The 17660-nt window shown below is 40.1% G+C and overlaps 2 protein-coding genes across 2 annotated transcripts in view; both read right to left on the bottom strand.

Annotated features, from left to right (window-relative positions):
* The window catches only part of araf (A-Raf proto-oncogene, serine/threonine kinase), a 30040-nt gene extending 16420 nt beyond the window's left edge, over positions 1–13620 (bottom strand). The window contains exons 1-10 of the mRNA XM_079686514.1: positions 13493–13620; positions 11830–12046; positions 10837–10940; positions 6570–6672; positions 6226–6380; positions 5591–5689; positions 4972–5116; positions 3695–3722; positions 3436–3566; positions 3116–3318 (exon numbers count right to left, since the gene is read on the bottom strand). Of these exons, the coding sequence (XP_079542640.1) occupies positions 3116–3318; positions 3436–3566; positions 3695–3722; positions 4972–5116; positions 5591–5689; positions 6226–6380; positions 6570–6672; positions 10837–10940; positions 11830–11940 (1079 nt within the window). The 5' untranslated portion in view covers positions 11941–12046; positions 13493–13620. The remainder of the gene's footprint in view (positions 1–3115; positions 3319–3435; positions 3567–3694; positions 3723–4971; positions 5117–5590; positions 5690–6225; positions 6381–6569; positions 6673–10836; positions 10941–11829; positions 12047–13492) is intronic.
* LOC307042564 (uncharacterized protein) overlaps positions 1–17660 on the bottom strand; it is a 130824-nt gene that overhangs the window by 75368 nt on the left and 37796 nt on the right. The window lies entirely within an intron of this gene.

Here is a 17660-nt window from a genome sequence, read left to right on the forward strand (position 1 = left end):
GCGTTTCCTGCCACATTTCCCCCTTCCAACAGACTTTTTGTGGATGTGCTTTGAAACTGCACTCTGTGAACAGCTTGCTCTTTGAGAAATTTCTTTTTGTGTCTTACCCTCCTGATGGAGGGTGTCAATGACGGTCCTCTGGACAGCAGTCAGATCAGCAGTCTTCCCCATACTTGTGATTTAGTTTACTCAACCAAGCTGAGTGTTTTTCAAGGCTCAGGAAACCCTTGCAGGTGTTTCGAGTTAATTAGACGATTCAAGTGATTCGTTGAACACCCTACTAGTATACTTTTTCATGATATTCTAATATTTAGAGATAGGATATTTGAGTTTTCTTAAGCTGTATGCCATAATCAGCAATATTAAAATAATAAAAGGCTTGCAATATTTCAGTTGATTTGTAATGAATCCAGAATGTATGACATTTTTTTTTTTAATTTTTTTTTTTAAATTGCATTACAGAAAATAAAGAACTTTATCACAATATTCTAATTTTCTGAGACAGTCCTGTATGCAGGAATCCTGAAGTCAAATTTAATACCTTTTAAGACCCTTTCCATACATTTTAAGACCTCATCGCAACTTTGAGTTCTAACCGGTTACATTGGCAACACACTTTACCTCACATTCATTATATTGATTGTAAGATAGCAAAACCAAACAGAGTGCAGACAGACTACTGAAGCCTCCTCTCCACATGAACTTCAACCTCTCTGTGAAGGTCAGGTTTAATGCAGTATGCTGCTTTTTTGCTTCTGTACTCTGTGTTCTTTCATTCCAGTAAAACTCCTCAGAAACCATTAGAAACCAGTATTTGACCAATAAACAAAACAACTGACAAAACTTTGAACTATGAAATATATTAAACTTTGGTGAGCTTCAGCGGGGTAATGCCATATAGGAGCTCCCTCACAAATACTCAGGGGTTAAATTGGGTTGGGGCTGTCCGGGGCTAAGCCCTGGCACATCGGACGATGCTCTGACGTCATCACCCTCACACATTTGTCATATGTTTACAAAAAAGGATATATATGTTAAGACTTTTCTCGTTCTTAATATAGACTATATTTAGGGTCTATATGTGTTGATTTTACTTTAAAATAGCAGATCTCTGTGACCGGATATAGTTTGGCTTAGACCCCGGCCCCACAAGGACGCATACGGTTAAACGCATACGCAAGCGTAAATAAGGCTTCCGTTCACACTCATTCGATTCATTAACTAGACCCTCCAGAAAAACGCGATTCTGTGATCGCAGAATTTGCCGCATAATCAGCAAAATGGCGCAGATTTTTAAAAGGCTGCATATTTATCAAAAGGCCGCATAATCCCCGCATTTTTCCACACAAAGTTGAGGGAAAAAAAAGTTAACTCGTCTTGACGTGACGTCATCAGCTCGCGCATCACAGAATGTAAACAACACTGTATAGAGTGAACGTGTGGAGCTCACACGATAGAGAAAACACCAAGATTAAAAAATCTAATCCATCTCATTTACCGACGAACATTTCTACTAAAGACCGGGCAAGAAGTGGGGGGAAACTATTCTGCACCCCGTGCAACTGTGTGTTGGAGCATAAGAGAACATCGACGTGACGACCCACTTTGATTCCTTTCTGCTGCTGCGGACAAGAAAGCCAAACAACTCACGTTCACCAAGGCATCAACCTCCAAAACCCTTTGAGGGCTACAAGAAACGAAGTGAGTAGCCTACAAGATTGAAGCTGGTCAGATAACGAACGAGTAAATGAAAACAGAATGAGGCGGAGAAGTGTGTGTGAGATTAAAATAGCCCAATTGCTTTTACAATAAATAAACATTGAATGTGTTTAATTGAATAGTAAAGGGGTTTAACGTAAGCGGCAGGTTGTGTGAGAGAGAATAAATAAGACAGCCCAATATTTAAAAAAAATTGTTATTCTTTTTCCCCGCATATTTCCGCATATTTCGCAACTTCCCGCAATTTCACCGCATAAAATCACATAAAAACCCTGCATGTTTAATCGCATAATCAAGGATTTTAGCCCGCATAATCAAGGAATTTAGCCCGCATAATCAAGGATTTTTGCCCGCGTTTTTCTGGAGGGTCTAATTAACGTGTCCGTTCACACTAGACCGCTGGAAATGCTGGAAACGATGTAGTACATATGTCGGGCCTGTAAGTGGCGCTGCTGCCGCCCGAAATACACCAAAAGCAGCGAAGAAGACCCCGGAGCATGGTTGCCATGGTTGCCCTTCTGTTTATTCTCCGCGGTGGACGGCGTGTTCTCCTGCTGTATCTCTCAGGTAGTCCACCAGCAGATGAAAAACACCCACCTCTCCGCCTCTTCCAAGGAACGAGGGGACCCTGCGGCAGTTTCCGTCAAAAAAAAATTCCACCGGTCAACATGTCCGATAAAGTTTAAATCTTCCGTACAAAATTAGAAAAGTGCCGGTCAGAGTTCTTCTTTGTTATTTATTGAGCTTTAAAACAAATTGATAACGACTCTGTTTTCTGTATAATAATAATATAATAATATTTAATACATGGTGACTGCCTCTCTTTTCCTCCCCCTCTTCTGACAGCCCAGCGGCAGCAGGAGACATGGGGAGAGGGAGGCGGGCTATTTCATCGTTATCAGAAAATGATCATATAGGGCTTACACAAGGAGCCGCTGGACCCCCAGAGCGTTGCGTATGCCGGTGTACCCACCTTGGGACCCGTTACCGTAGTCGTTTAGTCCCGTCCCCGTCCCCCACACAGAGCGGAGCAAGGCAACGAAACTTAAAAAATAATAAGCAGCATTTTACGGCGCGCTATGCATGGGGCCGCCTTGGGGGGTTTCCCGACATGTCGTTTCAGTAAATTAAAGGGTGTTTCATGTTGTCGTTGCTGTGAACCTTCTTAATACCTTGGAAAATGCCGTTTAATACTTTTTAAAAGCCTTAATTTTTGCTAAATTGATTTATTAACTTTTAATACTTTTTAAGACCCCGCGGACACCCTGCAAAAGGATATGACAATTCTTTTGTCTTGTTTAAACTGAGCATTTTGAATGATAGTCTCAATAAATTTTCCAAAACACAGAAGATGCCCAATTTTGAATAAAAGAGACTTTAAGTTAGCACTTCTTACCGTAAGACCTGCATTTCATTTTTGAAGGCCTGCAGCTGTTCCGGCGTTGGCTCAGTCACTTTCAGGATCTTGATGGCCACGTCTCCGTGCCACTTGCCCTTAAAGACTGTTCCAAACGAACCTGCACCTATTCTCTTCTGAATGTTGACTTCTCGAGAGTGGACTTCCCAGTAGTAACTGGAGTCTCTGTAGCCCCCTCGGTGCTGAAACATCACATGAGATGTAATGTCATGTAATTAAATGTAAACCCCTTTCCTCAAGATTTCTTCAATGTGAATAGGTCAACCAATGACTTGAGAATAATGTCAAAGACTACATACCACTTTCTTTTTGTCATCAGAAGAGGAAGGCTTGCGCTCCTTATGCTCTGAGGGAGACTTGGGGGGTCTACTCCCTGGGGTGAACAGAGAAGAGGGTGGGCTGGTGGAGGGCTTTGGTGAGGGCTCAGGACCTGCAGGCATGACAAGCAGGACAACCGATTACTTCAAAAAAAAGAGCAGAGATAAAACTACAACTGAATACCAATTCTGAAAGGGAGCAGGAAATCAAAACTGTTTTTGTTAGATTTGAATCACATACCCATTGTGTTGTTGAATTTTAGCGCTTCCTAAAAAAGGAGGAAAAACCCAATATTATACATTCACATTTGATAAACGATTACACAGGTAAGTAAAAAGTGTTGAGGCCGGGTTTGCCTACTTCATAAAGGACCAGCAATTTCAAGCACTGGAGCTATGCGTTAGACTTGTGGTGTTGTAGTGGAAATTATTAGGGCTGTCAGTCGATTAAAATATTTAATCGCGATTAATCGCATGATTGTCCATGCTTAATCGCACATTTTTTATCTGTTGTAAATGTACCTTAGAGGAATATTTGTTCAAGTTTTTAATACTCTTATCAACATATGAGTGGACAAATATGCTTTATGCAAATGTTTATTATCATTTGAACAATGACAAATATTCTCATGAATATTAAACACAACAACCTCTGAACATTACAAATTCGCCTCAATTCAATCTGGAACCTCTCTCATACAATAATACAAAGTGTGTGTGTGTGTGTGTGTGTGTGTGTGTGTGTGTGTGTGTGTGTGTGTGTGTGTGTGTGTGTGTGTGTGTGTGTGTGTGTGTGATGGATCGTTGGAGCTATGTGCAACTCAAGGCATATGCTCGAACTGGAGCTGCCTGGATGCTGCAATCATGTTGCGCGCACTATCCGTGCTGACTTTTCGTACAATGTCCCACTGTCTGGCTACCTGCATAAAGTCAAGTGCTTGGTGCAGTTGTCGGCGAAATGTCACTCCTCTGTTTTCATTTAAACAGCTCCTTATATCCGTTAGCGCAGCTAACAACAATACACGTAAGGTCTCTCTCTCGCGCCGCGCCACACATACACACACCCTCCCGGTCCTCCCGATGGCCAGTCGGTCCCTGCTGGTGAGCGTGGGAGTGTGGTCTGCCGCAAGCGGACGGCAGGAGCGGGGCTGTCAGCATCAGCTTGTAGATGGTATTTTAAACTTGATGCACTCTGAAACTACAGGGCGGCCGAGGACAAAAAATACACATGCGTTAATCGCGTTAAAATAATTAGTTGCGTTAATAATTTTTGCGTTAACGCGTTAACTTGACAGCCCTAGAGATTATATAAAGAAGTTAGTCAGCAGTTGGTCAAGGATAAACATTTCTGATGCTGGTTAGAGTTTGGAGCCTTCTTTTTTCTTTTTCACAAGGTGCGATTGAGGTTTTACATCCAATTGAGCTGTTACACATTGAACGGGTACGTATATTCTATACAATTAGGTCTCCTTAGCATTAGACACCACTGAAAACATGAAGCAGGCAACCAACACTGACCTCTATAATGCTGACACCAGCAGGGCCCACTGTGCTGACCATATGAACATTTGGAGTAGAGGTGGAGCGATGCCTCTGTAGAGACTGCCCATCTCCACCAAGCAAAGGAAAGCGGAAGGCTGAAGTCGGAGACAGGAGGTCCATCCTGTGGAATCAAGTAAATGGTCACATTTTATCATTCTAAGGGGCCGTACAATCCCTTGTTCACTTACATTCAGTGCTGTCAATGTACACGTATGGAAGGCGCCATCAAAATGCTGCACACAGTTACATATGGTTCAACTTTTGTAACGCAGCAGCGCCCAGTTTGTCAAGTGACGAGAAACAACGTATTAATTCTTAAGGTACCGTTCCTTTTTACGCAACTCATTCTTCGGTAAATGTGATCATTTTAGTGAAGAGCCACACACACACACACACACACACACACACACACACACACACACACACACACACACACACACACACACACACACACACACACACACACACACACACACACACACACACACACACACACACACACACACACACACACACACACACACACACACACACACACACACAGGCCCTAAAGACTTAACTGACACTTGAATTTTATTCGTTAGGGTTAGCTTACCCAGCAGGCTCTGGGGTTAAGGCTAGGTTGCTCTGCGATGGGGAACTTTCTGGCAATAGTATCCGTGGGTACTCATCTGTGCAGAGATTAGGATCACACCTGACAAAAAAATAAGAGAAAAGGCATAAGACCAAAGAAAAATTTAAACAAGGTGTCAGACAAAGGAAGACCGATTTAAGGAAGTTGGTGCAACTCTCGTTACATGTAACTATATTCAACCTACCCAGAGTGATTACATTTTTATGATCTATGCTGTTAACCTGATTTTTTTATTTGTGTATTTATATGTTTGTATTGCACCCACTTGTTGTTTAGACTTTTATATTTCCCATACATTGTGAAGGAGACATCTGTTAATCAGCCTATATATTGTTTGTGTTAATGAACTTCAAAGTCCCTCTGAAACAGTTATGAGAACTGAGCAAGTTGAAGAAGACATTGAAATGTGGTTTCAAGCTTCTAAAGAAGGTAGTATGTCGATTTTGAGTTAAGACCATTACTCCATCCATTGACACAGGTGCAGTTGGAGTTTATCTTAATAAAAATAAAGTTCAGAAAGTAATCCAGCCTTCCCTTCACTCAAACAGGGAGAAATATTGCCCTCATTGGCGATTTCGAACACTTCCTCAACTCACCGTTTGCTCACTGTGTCCATGTCCACACACACTGTAGGGACCTTGCTACTGCAGTGCTGGTGAAATTTGTAGCCACATGTCTGACATCTGAAGCCGTTAAAAAGAAACTTGTGGCAAAAATCACAGTAAGCCAGCTTGAAAAATGTTTTCCGTACCTGCACAGAAAAAAAAGCCACAACATTTACATTACACCTTATGCATTGAAGAAACATTCAAGCAAAATATATATTTATGAACCCAAAAAAAAAGTGGAATATCAACCAAGCCAGCTCCTTACAGGTTGGCCCTCTGTTAATATAAAAGGTATAACAAAGAAGCCAAAAAAACATGGCACAGCTACTCACAAAGTTATGCATTGTGAGGGGAATATCATCCAGAACCTCGACTAAAAGCTCCTCTCCAACCAGGGGAGTGATGTCTGTGTCCCAGTCCGTCAGTCTCTTACGTCTGGAAACGCATAAAAAAATGTATTGATCTCTGAATTTGAGACTGCAATTTAAACAGTGAAAAGGTATTGAAACATCTATTATTATTATTATTATTATTATTATAATAGACGTATTCTATAATGAAACATAGTTTATTATATGACGTACATGATTCAAACAAGTAGTGAACAAAGTGAACAAGAAGTAAAACTGAATTTCCTTCTACTTGAAATGTCACAAATAATCTGTCTTTGCACAGGTAAACAGGGTGCACACAAGTACGTTAAGAAAAGGAAGCCTGTCGAAAAACTTGGTTAGACCACCGCTGACAGCAGGGTAGGGATGGGTACTGAGACCCGGTATTAAACGGGCCCCGGGGCTGAATTATTAAAGACCGTGGTACCGTTAAGCTCCGACGTTATCGGTACTGGAGACATCTAAAATATCTGTCATATATATTATTTCTACACAAACATTATATTGCAGTTTTAGTTTCGCGAACTCCGTTTCTAATATGCAAAAAGACTGCAAAATGGGTCTATGATTATTTTTTGTATTTTTGATCTTTCCAATCCAGACGAGAAATCTCTCTCCCCCGTCTGTGTGCGAGGGGGCGGGGCAGTTTACACACACACGCAGCTGCTACATGCAGCAACACACACACACACACACACACGGAGGAGATGGCGGAGAGAACGCGCTCCGAGCTGTGGTTAAACTTTACCCGTCTTGATGCTCGTTGCCTCAAGTGCAATAAGAGTTTAGCATGTAAGGGCGGTAACACAAGCAATTTGTCTAAACATTTAGCATAAGTGCACCACATTCAGGCGGAGGAATGCACCGGGTTCGACTGTCTTTCTAGTAGCTCTGTAGCCCCGTCCACGAGTAACGTTTCCATGTCAGGTATTATGTATGCTAGCAGCAACACACAGAGTTAACTCAATTATACAAACATGGGTTAATGATTAGAGGTAACTGAGTTATTTATTTATTTTAAAGTTTCAGCTATTCTGTTTACAATTCTGTCATCAGATTATTTAATACGGTTTGTTAAAACATTGTCGTTTCTTTTGATGTGAAATATTATGTATTTAATTTAAATAAAAAGCAATGTTAGTTTTGTTCACAATTTGTTTAGTTAGTTTACCTTTTTTTTTTCAAAAGAACCGATAAGAGTACCGTTAAAGCACCGGATTGATAAGCAGTGTCGATAAAAGTAGCAGTACCGTTAAAACTTTAACGATACCCATCCCTACAGCAGGGTTATTATTTGATGTTTGCTTAACATAGAAGTAAGATTAACCTGGGCGATTTGGCCATTTGATTATCCGACTGCTATAATTTCTTGTCGAGTCAGATTTGTTTTTTGGAGATGTTTACAGATATCTGAAATAGCTTCCTATGAGTCCTCAGGGCAAGAATCATGAAACTACATTCAACAGGTCCCTTTAAATAACACACACATCTGCAAAACCTATATATACAGTGGGGCAAAGTCAGCCACCAATTGTGCAAGTTCTCCCACTTAAAAAGATGAGAGGCCTGTAATTTTCATCCTAGGTATACCTCAACTATGAGAGACAAAATGAGAAAGAAAAAAAAGAAATCCAGAAAATCACATTGTCTGATTTTTAAAGAATTTATTTGCAAATTATGGTGGAAAATAAGTATTTGGTCAATAACAAAAGTTCATCTCAATACTTTGTTATATACCCTTTGTTGGCAATGACTGAGGTCAAACGTTTTCTGTAAGTCTTCACAAGGTTTTCACACACTGTTGCTGGTATTTTGGCCCATTCCTCCATGCAGATCTCCTCTAGAGCAGTGATGTTTTGGGGCTGTCGCTGAGCAACACAGACTTTCAACTCCCTCCAAAGATTTTCTATGGGGTTGAGATCTGGAGACTGGCTAGGCCACTCCAGGACCTTGAAATGCTTCTTACGAAGCCACTCCTTCGTTGCCCGGGTGGTGTGTTTGGGATCATTGCCATGCTGAAAGACCCAGCCACGTTTCATCTTCAATGCCCTTGCTGAAGGAAGGAGGTTGTCACTCAAAATCTCACGATACATGGCCCCATTCATTCTTTTCTTTACACGGATCAGTCGTCCTGGTCCCTTTGCAGAAAAACAGCCCCAAAGCATGATGTTTCCACCCCCATGTTTCACAGTAGGTATGGTGTTCTTTGGATGCAACTCAGCATTCTTTCTCCTCCAAACACGTCTAGTTGAGTTTTTAGCAAAAAGTTCTATTTTGGTTTCATCTGACCATATGACATTCTCCCAATCCTCTTCTGGATCATCTAAATGCTCTAGCAAACTTCAGACGGGCCTGGACATGTACTGGCTTAAGCAGGGGGACACGTCTGGCACTGCAGGATTTGAGTCCCTGGCGGCGTAGTGTGTTACTGATGGCAGCCTTTGTTACTTTGGTCCCAGCTCTCTGCAGGTCATTGACTAGGTCCCCCGTGTGGTTCTGGGATTTTTGCTCACCGTTCTTGTGATCATTTTGACCCCACAGGGTGAGATCTTGCGTGGAGCCCCAGACCGAGGGAGATTATCAGTGGTCTTGTATGTCTTCCATTTTCTAATAATTTCTTGCCGCTTCAACATGTTGAATCGGCGTCGGGAACACCACTGGAAGTCGGACAAAGGGATAACACTGATTGGCTGTTCAGCTAGCGAATCAGTGCATGAGAAGCGTTAACGGAAGTGAGGTTGGTAAACAAATGATTTAAAATGGAAGATGGAACACACACGGACGGCTATTTCACCTCATCGGTTTATAGAGCTCCTGTTCGTTCATGTTTTCAATGGACGAGAGTGAAAATGGAAAGAAAAACTGCTGGTAAGGACAGTTATTGCCACTCACACATGCGCAGTTCATACGTGCTCGGCTCGGATTTGCGGTGTGTTCCAGTGCGCGAAGTCGGCAAATACGCAGGAGAGTCCGGCGACGCAACAGTTGGGGTCGGCGTCGTCGACTTCTCAGGTGACTGGCCGGTGTGTCTGGGCCTTTATACTGATAACAAGTTCAAACAAGTCAGTTTCCTCCGCGCCTGAGAAAAACAGTATACAGTTGGGCTGAAAAGCAAACTGCCTGTATTTATTATTAATTTAAAGGTGGGGTAGGTAAGTTTCAGAAACCGGCTCGAGATACACTTTTTGTTATATTCCATGGAATGCTCTTAACATCCCGATAGCAATGAATATCTTAAGTGCTTGGACCTAAAAATCCATAAAAAAATGTCATCTGTGGAACCCGTAATACTGTAAAAACTACAAACAATCCGTTTGGCCGGCCCGGCTAAACGGATTGGATTATCGCCCTGTCTGTCAGCCTTCCATCTCGTGCACGCACAAATGTATCTCGTGCCCTCATTGGGTGTGCCGTCATTGGGCGTGCATTGCAGCAGTACTTCAATGACTCGCCAGCAACAGGCGGCCACTTTCACCATGGCAGAGTTAGGTTCAACATCGTCTCCTGGTCGCAAAAGAAAAAATGTAACGGAGCAAATTAAGAACAAAAAGAAAGTGGAAACTAGGAGAAGTCAAACCAGAGTCAATATTGGAGTTGCTTTGGCTGTGTAGTATTGCTAACCTAGATGTGTTTAGCTTTGCCTGATATGTAACGTTACTGCAGCCTGCTCTCGGGGAGGAGGTGCTCTGGAAGGAAGTCTGAAGGAAGGGGCGGATTCTTTTTGCCTGTGTACTTTCAAATTTTAGTGCACTTGAGCCGGTTTCTGAAACTTACCTACCCCACCTTTAAGCTACAGGGTGTAAATAGTGGTTTACAATAAAAAAATGTAACCACATTATTTTATATTTAAATGTTAACAAAAGACTCTAAACAGATCAGCACGTTTCTGCCCATTCTCATATCATTTCCAAAAATCAAAGCTGATACAAGAGGATGGGCCAGTCGTATATCAGAAAGAGGCCTAGGAGGAACTGCATTTATGAGCATGTTTAAATTACTTTATACACAAAGAATGGGCAACCATTTGTACTCTTCAATCTTATTATTTTACAATTATATCAAAAGAAAACAGTCTACAATATTCAGATCTGAGACTTATTTTTATTGTTTGCCGATGCCCTTTCATCTTTTATGTTGGTGATTAGGAATGCATCCATTATCCCTATATGGTGTTGTAGGACATTCAAAGGGCAGTAAGCAATCTTACCCTTCTAGAAGGCGAAACACAGCACAGCAGTCTTGGCTCAGGCCTCTCACTTTGAGAGCTTTATCTAGACTCTCGTACACAGTCTGTCCTTGGCGAACAGTCACCTGAAAACAGGAAACTGCATTTCAACAAAAGCGACTTTGAAAAGAAAATCATTGTCCATGTACACACAGGAAAAAATAATGCATACCAGAAGTCCTGAAAAGCAAAAAAGACAGCTGCACATTTTGAGTTCATGTTGTTGTCAGATTATCCATGTTATGACAGAACTTCAGTCCAGTTTACATATCACTTTTCTCTGTTCTATCCTATTCCTTTTTTGGACTACATCAGAGCTCTTAAAAGACAACATTGATGTTTGGCAGTGAACACAGCTGCTGGTCCCATACTGATGTTACCTCCACAAAATGTCACAACTGTGTAATCCCATGGTAATCCAAAACCGATTTTGATCATAGCGTGGTTTGTCTGTTCTTTTGATATAAGACACCAAGCAGAGTAACTGGAAGAGCTCAGCAGTCAATACATTTTTCAAAAACAGGTTGAACATATATTGTCACAAAACTATCAACTCAAGTTTCACTTAGAAGGCAACAGAAGTGGACATGTATTGTTTGCTGTTTTCAGTTAATATGAATAACAAGATGAGTGCATTATCAGTATTATTAACATTTAGCAGAACAGGAAACTACAATATAGCAAATATGATTCAAAACAAAAATATGAAAACAGGATATACATGTCTGATAGGAAAAATAAGTTACAGAAACGCACCATCTGTGCAACCTCACACCACACCAACTTTACAATAGCTTACTCCTTAGGAGGATGTCACATTCTGTGTGAGTTATAACACTTACAACCAACAGTGCTGGCATAATCATTTATACGGATATAGATTCAGCCTTCCCATAACATTTATACTTTTTGTATTCAAAAATGTGTTTTTCTGCTGAGTGATTGATTAGAAACAAGTAAAGCAAATCATCTCACCACTGTCCTCTGTTTGTTGGGGAGGTAGACCCGTATGGTACCCCCACCTCGGGGTACATCCTCCGGACTGGTCTCCCCTGAGGAGGAGTAGGAGGAGGAGGTGGAGGACATGATGAGGCGGGAGGAACTGGGACAAGGAGCACTTAGACACCACCTCTTTAGGAGAGCTTCATGTGCAGTGGGATGGATCCAAGAGAGTTAGCCCTTTACTTAGAGCCTGCAACGACATGGACATATTTCAGTTTTGACACAATATAGACTACCTCCTGTGTGAATAAGGTGGATGCCTTTGTTGGGGGAAAAGGCCATTTTCCGTCCTAGATATAACGATGATCCATCATCCTATTAGATGAAGGTAAAGGTTTCATTAATAAGAAACAATTAACACATAGCAGAAAGCCTGTCCCAAAAACACTTAACACTATACATGATCACAGCACATGCAAAGCTGTATACAACCAACGTCGTCCATAACTAAAATGGCTATGAATCACGACCAACTATTTCTGACTATATCTCCAGTCACAATACCAGCCTACATGCATAATATGGACACGACAATTATAGATAAATAGTTTTGAATTCACAAAATGCACGACGCAACGATTATTGGCAGCGCTTGCCTGTTTATGGTTATTTAATTCAAAAGCTAAATTGCATACATTTACGAGTTTTGATTAGAGGGACTGTGCAGGTTAATTAATACAACTACACCCTCCCACCGCTTTTACCATACAACGTTAGTGAAAATACTGTGTTTGTTAGGTGGGTACTTGGTGTCGGTTACACCAAACAAACTCTGTGGAATGGCATCAGTCTTAATACATCTATATAGAAACATGTGTTGCTGACAAGGAAAACCGTGTATGCAAAGATACTGAATTATTTCTGGTAATACAAGAGAGATAGCACGTACCCGGTCACTTAGCGGCACATACAAACGAGAAACATGTTTAAAGCTAATGCTAACTAGCATAACAATTATACGTACACCAACAGAAACATCCGTGCATGTGCCGAGGAGCTATAATTGCATGTAGAGATATAGCGCTGAAATACAAAGTTGCAAACCTGCAAACTTGCTATCAACTCGCATGCTAATGCTTGCTAACGATAGCCTTTTAGCTTAGCATGGGCTTTGCCTGCTAAGCAACATGACATCTCGAGTTTGGAAGGCCATGTTTCTCTCGGAGCGCTAGTTAAAGGATTTAAACTAACTAGCAAACTACTTTAAGAACTGCAGAAGATAGTACGATGTGGGTATAAACTAATGTAATAAAAAATGTACGCTAATGCTAACGATGCAATATTATTATTGCGTTTGTAATTTCCTCTCAGCTCGACTTGAAACTGTGCAAGTCAGCTGGTTAAATGCTGAGCGGAGTAGGAGATTGTGTGGCTAACTCAGAGGCTAGTTAAGTTTACTCTAAGTGTACAGTGTTTTTAAACTACTCCTAGCAAGCTAACATTAGCCAATGTGGGGTTTCTACCACCGCGTCAGCTTATTGAGTACTTATGTGTCTTCCCAAAATAAACAGCAGTGACTTATTTAATCGACATGCTGTAAACTGCACACCGTTGTTGCTATACAGTTGCCAGGATAACAGCAAAGCGCCTTCCGTCAAATTGTTTATTACAGTTTAGATACAAGTAAAACGCTTACCTGTAACAGCCATTTTGAATTCTTTCAATCTGAAATCAGATCTGTCAAGAACTTCGTGGAAAGCGGAAAACCTCCGAACTGCTCCGCCCACATTGGTTGAAAGGGCCAGTGGGTACCGCCAATTCACCGTCATGTTTAATCTGTCATTACGTCATTACTGATATTCAGTAAATATGGGATTAGTTTTGTATCATAAAGATAAAGCAACACTTTCTCAGAATAAAGCAAAACTATGAGTTTAAAAGAAAAAAAAACTGAGGCAAGCAAGATAAAATAAATTTCAAATATAAAACTATAAATTGCAAACAAATCATTTGTGTAATCATGTTAACTATAAGTATTTTTTCTTTGTTTTAACATTTTTGTTTGCAGTTCTTGTTTCTTCTTTCTCAATGATCAGACTTTTGCTCTCGGTGCAGCTTTCTCGTTTACGCTCCCTCATTTTTTGTTTGAGATTTTGACACAAACATCCCAGGTGGGCGGGATTTTCAGGGGTGTGTCCTCATTGGCTACTCAGTTTTTGAGTGACAGCCCATTACACCACAGATCATACAGTGCAACTCATGCAGCAAACTCCGGAGTCCACTCGGCCACGTTAGTGTTGGTGTCTCCTGGGAAGTTTTCATGAACATATCGGACTCATCTTATGGATCGCTGTGCATTAGACTTGTGTTGTGTAGTTTATACTTTATTCCAACTTTAAATATTTTAATACCTGAACACACTGCTGCTGTTAAATAATTTCCCAATTTGGGATTGATAAAGTGTCTGTCTGTCTATTTATTTTATAGATTAAAATGTATTTTCAAGCTAAAGGTGATACACAATATAAACTGTATACTATTATTTTTTCAAAGACATGTTACATTTCGAAAGCATATATTGATATGTTTAGGACAAACAATTAAAGACTGCTTTAATTTAACAAATTCTACAATATAAAAGTGGCAGATTTTATTTATTAAACAGAGCAGACCTAGGCTGCATACCAACACAATTAGGAACATGCTCACATCTTACTATGTTGGTCTGAAGAGCTGAAGCATTCACACACAATGGATACAAACTGTGTTGTGTCATTCTATATCCTGTGAGAAATTGATATACATTTAGCATTAAAAATTCGACATACTATTCCTAGCCTGAGGAAGATATGAATAATCAACAGATTTGAATGGAATCTCTAAGATTTTCACGTAGAATAAAGACAAAAGAGTGATTATACAAATTACATTTATTGAAATTTTAACCAGAAGGTGAAGTCTCAAATAATGTTTTAAATAAAAGGACATAAAACAAAAAGGTGGATAATAATAACATCTATTAAATGTATATGTAGACATTTGGTCAAATGAAATTGACACTGAGCAAGTGATAACAGTAATGCCAGCGTGGATGAAGATGGTGCAGGTTTTTCTTCATGCCCCCCCTCCGTGCTGTCCCCTCAGAGGAAGTGGGGAAACGGGATAAGACTCTGGACACCACGCTGTCTCAATGATCCACACTGTTAATATGAGAGGAACATACATTTTTTAGGAAATGAAAAATATGAAGTTAACAAATAAAATACAGCTCAGGGGCAGTCATGGACGGTCGGTTTTCCTACAAAGTTAACTTAGCCTCCATTGATTTTCATATCAAATTAGCGTGTTAAGAAAATAAGCTATCATGGCTTATACTTGCATATCTAAACAGAATCATGAAAACCTGTTGGTAGAGTGTGTGCGCAGGTGTCTGAACGCTCACTCACTACTAGCTTTGTAGCTAACTGTTAGGCTACTTAGCTTGCATTGGTATGGATCTAAAGGTAGCGAAAGCTAACTTTCATAGCAGAGCTTTTCTTTACTTCTCACTTAACACAATAAAGAAACAGACCGTATAGTACAGCACAAACAACACAAATGATCAATACTTACATATATTTTCACTTGTAGTATTATATTAATTGAAATGCTGTCTATCCACGCTCAGCTACCGCACCGCATCTGCCTGCACTGTACAATCGCTGGAGGACTGGGCTGTCACTCAAAAACTGAGTAGCCAATGGGGACGCACCCCTGAAAGTCCCGCCCACCTGGGATGTTTATGTCAAAATCTCAAACAAAAAATGAGGGAGCGTAAACGAGAAAGCTGCAGCGAGAGCAAAAGTCTGATCATTGAGAAAGAAGAAACAAGAACTGCAAACAAAAACCTATATTAAAACAAAGAAAAAATACTTATAGTTTACATGATTACACAAATGATTTGTTTGCAACTTTTATTTTTATTTTTGAAATTTATTTTATTTTGCTTGCCTCAGTTTTTTTTTCTTTTAAACTCATAGTTTTGCTTTATTCTGAGAAAGTGTTGCTTTATCTTTATGATACAAAACTAATCCCATAGTAATAGCCTATTAATACACATGCCAACAAAGCAAGAGTGCACACAGTGCTGCACGTACCGAAAGGAAACTAAGTAGTAGCCTAGTTATTATTACAATATTGAGAGTAGTGACCAAACAACGTAAGTGATAAAAAGGTTTTTACATGACATTACATTTAGCTGACGCTTTTATCCAAAGTGACTTACAAATAGTTTAATAAACCATAAATATTCAAACTAAGGACAACAAGAACAGTGCTGAATATTTAATACAAACAAGCAATATCATTGTAAATGCATGAGCATAAGTAAAACGTCTCTAAATATCTAAGTTTTCCTATAGAGGGTGAAGAGGCATGTGGGCTAGAATATTAGTTAAAGTAAATAGCCATCTTTCAGAAGAGTTCAGAGAAAAGATAAATTACTGATGAAACACATATTGCAAAAGAGTTTCAAAGAGGTTAGGCCATCCTAATGACACTGTGGATATTTAGAGTATATATTAAAGAAACTATAGCAGTGCTCCAAACTGGATACCATAAACACAGAAGGTAATGAGAAGCAAGTTTATTGCTGCCAGGTATCACACATGTGCTTTGGTGTCTGGTGGTGCTGACTGCTGACATAAACAATCTAAGAGAATAAGTTGTCAGAGTGGGTCAAAAATATAAATGTAATAAAAAGGAATTATTTTTTACAAACTATTTGGCATTACAAAAGAATGAAGACAAATATGTACACCAATTTGTTTTTAATTATACAAAATAACTTAAAGAGCTTAAAAACTAAAATACTTAGGACAATGAATATGATTATGTATATGGCAAACTACACGGTAGTATTGTATGTGGAGGGCTGTGCAGACATGTGTGCAGAGCTGGGCAAAATATATTCGGAGAGCTGAACATGGCTCACAGTAATACAAATTAATGCAAAAATAAAAATAAATGCGACATGTTTTTCGCATGATGTGCATTAATGAAATGCATAATATTTTTCTGGGGTGGATAAAAGCCAGTGTCAGTGGGGGTCCCAGGCCCTGTTAATGCGGGCTGTAGCAGACGGGGTAAAACTGTTCAAGTGGCGAGAGGTTTTGGTCCTCACCTCCTCCATCACCATCTGGTACGCTGCAGCTACAGCCAAGGACCGTGGCGGTGAAGGGCCATGTTGACAGCATCGTCTACAGACCTGTTGGCTCTAGAGAACTGCAGGGGGTCCAGAGGGGGTCTATGAGGGTTTTGAGGTGTGGAAGGACAGGGCACTCAAAGGACTTCATAACCACAGAGGTCAGGGCGACAGGTGTGTCAATGTGATCCTTGTCTTCCTCGGGACCGGGATGATGGTGGATGTCTTGAAGCATGCTGGTATGTGGCATGTCTCCAAAGTTAAACTCCCTCGGAGACAATTTCGTCTTGAACACACATTTGTATGTATCAAACTAACATGTGTCTGGTTATTACCCATACAAGATGATAACACATTTCATATAACAATATGAAAGGAAGAAAGTCCGATGTAGCAACTGTCCCCATTTGGGACATGTTTAAAATACATTTGACTGAATAACCTTCACTTTTTATCTGAATGAGCTAGTGTTCCTTAAAACATGTTTTGTTTTACAATAATATTCATTTATTCATACATTATTATTATAGTGTATTTTTTCAACCAAACTGCAACTAATCAAACTTTTGTAACATTCAGGTAAATATGAACTGCGACCTTGTTTTTTTCCAGAAACATTCCATGCTCTATCGGTGATTTTATATTACCCTCACAATTACTTGTGCATGTTGGAAATGCAATA

The sequence above is a fragment of the Notothenia rossii genome, assembly GCF_949606895.1.
Source record: "Notothenia rossii genome assembly, chromosome: 6".
Lineage (NCBI taxonomy): Eukaryota > Metazoa > Chordata > Actinopteri > Perciformes > Nototheniidae > Notothenia > Notothenia rossii.